The sequence below is a fragment of the Trematomus bernacchii genome, unplaced genomic scaffold (genome assembly GCF_902827165.1).
Source record: "Trematomus bernacchii unplaced genomic scaffold, fTreBer1.1, whole genome shotgun sequence".
Classification (NCBI taxonomy): domain Eukaryota; kingdom Metazoa; phylum Chordata; class Actinopteri; order Perciformes; family Nototheniidae; genus Trematomus; species Trematomus bernacchii.
In genome coordinates, this window is record NW_022987689.1 from 9,323,994 (window position 1) to 9,330,860 (window position 6,867).

The following is a 6,867-nucleotide window of genomic DNA, read 5'->3' on the forward strand; positions in this document are numbered from 1 at the left end:
ACACACACACACACACACACCCCCCCCCCCCCCCACACACACACACACACACACACACACACAGAGATATACAAATGCAGACCCATGCACTCAAGAATGCAAAAAACAATTCCCCAGACACACGCACACACACACATATACACAGAGAGTACTTATTAATGCAGTGGTCCCTCTCTCCTCTTCCCTCTCTCCCCTCTCTCTCCCCTGTACCTCGCTCAAACACACGTACAGTGAAAGTACACACACTGCAGAGATGTGTTCTCATGCCTCAGCAAACACAGTTCCTTCCCGGCTTGAGTGAAACACTAGCAGACTGCGGTATAACTTTATTCTGCTGTTTTCACTCTGACTAGACTTAAACCTGGGTGATCCTACATCCAAGGTCAGTCTAAAGTTATAATAAATCCTATCATGAAAACTGTGTGGATGTAAAATATCTGAAAGTAATTACAGTTCATTTGCACTCTCTGATAAAAGTAAAACATAATGAAATATTGCTTTAAAATGATTAAGAAATTCAAAAAAGTCAATGTTATTGAAAACTGTTTTGTAAAAATGTATTAGTTGAACAGAATTGTGGGGTCACCGCTTAGCTCACTTGGTAGAGCTTACAGATCAAATCATCTCTTCTATCTCCTCCTTTTAAATCTAGTTCTCCAAAAGAGGCTAAACTGTCCTATAAAATCATCTTAAACAAATAAAATGAATATCATATGATAGAGAATAGTCACACAACTGGGGATTAACAGATCTTTATGACCCTTTTAAAAATATATGTGACCGGTTCAATCTTAGAAAAGGAAACTGCTTGATTTTTTTCAAAGGTCAATAAAGTACGTAGGGATACAAAATGGGCAGGACTAAAGGTTTGCCCAATACTGACATTGAGGATGGATGAGATGTTGGTTTTCCATTCATTTCAAATAGCAGAAGTCAGCTTTATGAAGTCAAAAAATAAAATGAAAGGAAAAGCAAAACACTTCACACTACAGAATAAATAAGATAAAGATGAATAAGTAACAAGACAAGATATGTAGAAAAAAATAAGAAAGACAGTTGGAGATTACCATGAATAAGAAAAACAACACAAAATAGAAAGACAGATGATGTGAAAATAAAAAGAAATAAAAAGAGTGTCTGGGATTTATGAAAAAATAAAGCAGAGGTTTAGCTTTTTAACTAAGGGTGATAGAGATGGGTGATCCTCCCTTGTCTCAAACAATAGATCTCATTGATTGGTAGTGGTTCTGACATGTACCCTGACCATCAGACTGAATATGTCAATATGTCAATCTAGCAAGTTATTATGTCAAAAATATTTGATATTAACAGATAACATTTCTCATGGAACTCATAAGACATTATTGTCACCCTGTCCGTCCCTACACACCGCCAAATCCTGCCTCTGTCACACCTCTACAGAGAGAATATGTTCCTCCAAAACGTATTTGACATGTCTTTTTATGGGAAAGTAACTTTTAGGAGACCAGTCCTCCAGTATATAACCTGCGCATTTCCACTCATTCCCTTCGTCAAAGTAGCACTGTTGTTCGTTCAAGCCTCCAGGACCCTATTCTGACCCAGTCCCGGAGGTAGTACCTGCCTCCTGTAAGCCTTTATTTCTCAAATAAATTATATACCTTTCCTTTGGCAATAAATCATTGAAATGTCCCTGTTGCCATGTTTGTCTGCATTGGGTTCCATCCCTCGTTGCTTGTGCAATGTATTAGTCATTAAAAGTGGACAGTAGGCATCCTTGAGTTAACCAACTTAATATCTGAGCATGTATCAGATGATTACTGACAGAGTTACATATCGCGGCTGTGCAATCCATTATCTGGGTATCAGGGTTATTCCAGGTTTGAATTGGTTATCACAATGATATCACGATGACTCCAGACACTCTGGTTGGATATTCAGGTGAATTAAGCTATTCATGAATATGGTTGCCTTAAGCCTCTAGCCTGAGACAGGGATGAGGACCGAGCTACACACCCTCCAGTCTTTTTTCATCTCTCAAAGCTGTAGTCTTCAGCACTAACCAACGCTGACTCAAGTGACATTACTTTAAGACATTATGACAAGGACAGACATGGCTAAATTAACAAGGACCATCAAGAGCACCACAGAGGGACTCTTTTGAACTTTGTGTAGCATCCAATAGAAAGAGTCAAAGGTTATCAATCAGTAGAAAGTTGAAAAGATCAAGGACATCAGAGACAATATATAATGAGAAACCCAATGGGCCTAGAATTTATCCTTGAGGGGTCCCACATCAAGGTTAATATCCTATGACATGAGGGTCTGTGGTGCATTAGGAATCTGATTGACGGCCTATGATATGAAAACATTTGTGACGCCCTGTGGTAAAACATCTGTTGTCCACACACAGTGTCTCTAACACCCATATGGCACTTTCAAAATGTAGCCTAAAGACCAATATAGTTACCAGTATTTTATATAGTCACACAAACGCACAAACAGCCAGAGGATGTGTGCCTGCTTACGGTGATCATCATCATACCAGCTGGGCATGGGTATGTCACACATTGCATGTGAGAGAGGATACGACAGGCTGGTGGTTTATCATAAAGGATTCAGAAATAATGCACGCACTTCTGGCCGATGTGCCACCTCCATTTAGCAGCAATATATCAAACTAATCAGCAACCAGCCCTGCCAATTTATTACCATGATGAATCTGGAATTGGTAATGTATACATGAAATTCTGATAAGCAACTTGACATCTTTTAATGTCACATTAATGTTTCAAAATACTGGAAAGTTATAATAATTGAATTTACAACTGCTTCTTCAGAGTTGTAATCATAAGTTAAGTTTCTTCATCTTTAGGAGTATTACTCACCCTTTATCAAATGTCATGTAACGTCTTTGGATGAAGTGCTATCAAACTGTTGTTCTCTTAAGCTCTGTTGTTATTTAAAAACTAACAGCTATATACAGTCTCACATTAAACTCATTGTACCACACTGTGCCACTGGCTGGGAGCTGATTGTGTGTGTTTGTGTGTGTTGATGGTAATGATGCTTATACAGCACTGTCTCCAGGCTGACACAGCGCAACAATGACAGAGAGATAGAAAGACCACATCAGCGAATAGAAGTGAGACCAGAGGAAAAATTAAGCACCAAAATAAAAAGCAATAAGTGAAAACAATGAAGATATAATGAGTCAAGATAAGGCCTGAAAAACACAAGAAAAACGCAGGAGAAATAAAGAGAGCTTGAGAAATAGCGACGTAGTGAGACACTCAGTTAATTTAAGTCTAGACAGGGTTGGCCCAAGTGACAAGGCAATTACACTTTATATATATCACACACACACACACACACACACACACACACACACACACACACACACACACACACACACACACACACACACACACACACACACACACACACACACACACACACACACACACACACACACACACACACACACACACACACACACACACACACACACACACACACACACACCACACACACACACACACACACACACACCACACACACACACACACACACACACACACACACACACACACACACACACACACACACACACACACACACACACACACACACACACACACACACACACACACACACACACACACACACACACACACACACACACACACACACACACACACACACACACACACACACACACACACACCTGATACATAGAGTAGTCTAAGGAGCTTGTAGTGTCTGTATTTTGTGCAGTGATACTAACAGAAGAAAAAAGTCCATTATTATCATCGGACTGCTATTGATAACTAGTATTAAAATCACTTGATCTACAAATGTTACATGTTTTAATATGCAGTACCCTACGTTGTTGAAAACAACATTAATTATTAACAAATCTTGTTTCTATGGTATAACATCTGAGGAGAAAGCCATTGAATTGCAGTGCGTGTTAAACTCAGAATCAATAAATGATCACTGCATTAGTACAATTGTTAACAATAACAACTGTCCTTTGGTCAAAGCAGGGCTGGGAAATAAATGGAATTTTAATTTCATGTACAATTTTGGCATCCAAAAAGGATGAAAACAAGATAATCAAGATTATTCGATTAGTTTTGCTAGGTTATGCTCATATTTTGCTCATTTCCTTACAACCAACGGCTCTATGATTGAAGGGGGTTACTAAAGTGAAGTATCCCAATGCTGACCATCTGTTTGATAGCTTTTCTGAGCTAACGTTAGCTCACAAAGCTAAAAGGTTTGCTAGTCACTTATTACAACTATTAAGAGGGAGATACGTTTTCAGATGTGACAAAAAACACTAATTTATTATCATCTCCAGCTTGCTTTCGTGTTTTAATATTTTACAAAGTTGGCCATTGAATGAATAAAGCAATTCAAAGGGGACTTTACTCAAGGGTACCAGCCCACAGAGGAAAGAAAGCAACTACATTTCATCATTCTCTCAATAGAAAATAAAAACTAGTGTTGTTCCTTGTTGGCACAAATGACCCCCCTCCCTTGAGGTTTGAACAAACCCCCCTCTATATATTAATCCATGTCTCTGTGTCTCTACAGGGCTTTTGTGTCTGCTCTATTTAACTCCCCAGCTCTGGACTGCTCTCCTTTCCTCAAATCCTCCAGTAGTCTCTTATCCTTATTGCTTCTTTCCTAATCTCCCAGCTCTACACTTTATTTCTACCAGTCATCCATCTTTTGTTCACTTCATCTGTAAAAGTCAGAATGTTTATACAGAGCTTATTTTATAAAGCTACAACATGTCAGGCACTTTTACAAGCAACTAATGAAGCTTAGTAAAAGTTCAGTAATAACGACTCATTATCTGTCTCTTGTTTTGATCTAATCAGTTGATGGGTGTTTACTCTTTCAAGCTAAACCAATCAGATGTTGCCAAATTCTCCCTGAGCCAATGATAACCTTCCTGTCAAACTGGTAAGATGACCCTTCACATTTTACACTTCTGACAAACACATATTTCCCTAATGCTGCTGACAGAAAATAAGACAGAATGTAAAACACCTATGAAATTACTACTTTATTCCTTAAAAAAAGAGCCTCAAGAGAAGTCTGTTGACTCATCTCGAGCAATAGAGTGGTGCAGTGACGAGTCCTACAGTAAAACCCGGAAGTGAGTTAGCATTTTACCACGTCCGGTTCCCTCGTCTCAGAGTCAACGGGATTTCTCCATAGGATTTTGGAAAATAGCTCGAAATAAGGTCTGTGGTTGACACAAATTTAAGAGACAGATCACGTTTTGTTCTACGACATTAAATACATCAGCAGTGACCCCACTGGTGATTTTATTTTTTATTTTATTTTTATTTTTTTTAATTTTATTTTATCATACATTTTTTATTGCAACATCTTCAATTTACAACACAGTACAAAAGACAATTCAGGTTGCACAACATTTTGGATTAATTCAATCCCATCCCTCTATCGTACATCCCACCCACCCACCCACCCACTCCATCGCACACCCCGCCTCCACCAACCACCATCCACCAGGGCAACAACATCCCCTCAGGGATAGCATTCTTATTTGTTCAGGAGCTCCTTTAAGTTAGATATCAGATCTGTCCATATTCAAATTGTATCAGGTTTTGCATCGTTGATTCTCGCAGAGGACAGTTCAAGGTAAGAAATGTTCAAAAAACTCTGAAGCCAGTGAGAACTTGAAATATCGTGAGGAGGTTTCCAACGTTGGACTATAATCTTTTTAGCTGCAGTCAAGCCTGTTAGCCAGATTTTGCGAGTTTTCCCCGTAAGGGAAAGGTGAGATTCATCATTTAGAAGATGTACAGCAGGTTCCATTGGTAATCTTAACCCTATTAAATCTGTAAGGGTACTAATAACCTTCCCCCAAAAGTGTAATACTCCTGGACACTCGCATACAACATGTAAGAAAGAGATAATCTTTGAATGGCTCTAGATAAACTTTCTTGAGTCTGAGAAATAACCAATATGAGTTTGTAGTGATGTTATCAGGGTTATCCCAGCTGAGCCTTGGAGACCACAATATCTTTTATACAGCAAGCTTTTTAATGAAAAGATTTTGTTATTGTGCTGTAATGGGGTTTTGACAGTTGAACCTTTCTATAGACGAAAGGATCAGGATGTATTGATCTCTGCTGCTTCAATTTGAATCATAAAAAAATATAACTAAGGTGTATTACATTAGTTATATTTTTGAATTCATAAGACATGGTTTTATCCTTTAAGAGAGCTTAGGACACAAACGGTGCAATGCAGTTTTATTTTACCCAGACGACTTAAATTCAAAACCAGTGACTCTTGTAAATGCCCACAAGCCAACTCAACTCTCACTCCCTCCTGAAAAGAGGACATCCCTAGAGGGATCAACATCACATCCATGAAAAGCATCACTTCCTCTTCACATCTTTGCTCAAACGCTCACAGCGACTCACCACTCTTGGTGTCCTTTCCATCCAGTAAGGGTCGGTAGTCGCTCTTGGAGACCGTCTCTCCCACCTTGTCATCATAGCTCTCTTTCTCCAGTGAAGCCACAAAGTCCCTCTTCATTAGGGCCTCAGCAGGGGCCCCACCTGGGACCCCACCTCCACCCCCACCCAGAGCATCTCGCAGGCTCAGGTCCATAGTCCTGTTACTATGGAGAGAAAAAGGAGAGGTGTGATTACATTTATTATTTGTTTATGACTGCCTCTTTTTTGCTGTCTTTATAGTCGTATTTCCTGTTTGTCATAAATAAAACTGAACCCTCTTCCTTTCAATGATCATCATTCATACAGTATGCGACTGACCTCTTACATCTTTTGCAAGTTTGTCGATTCAGGTGAGAGTGCAAACTATTTCTAGACAGAT

At 39.2% G+C, this 6,867-nt stretch overlaps 1 protein-coding gene across 1 annotated transcript in view; it reads right to left on the reverse strand.

The window, feature by feature from the left end:
* map4l (microtubule associated protein 4 like) overlaps positions 1-6,642 on the reverse strand; it is a 75,801-nt gene extending 69,159 nt beyond the window's left edge. The window contains exon 1 of the mRNA XM_034137877.1: positions 6,453-6,642. Within this exon, the coding sequence (XP_033993768.1) occupies positions 6,453-6,642 (190 nt within the window). The remainder of the gene's footprint in view (positions 1-6,452) is intronic.
* Positions 6,643-6,867: the final 225 nt, after the last annotated feature.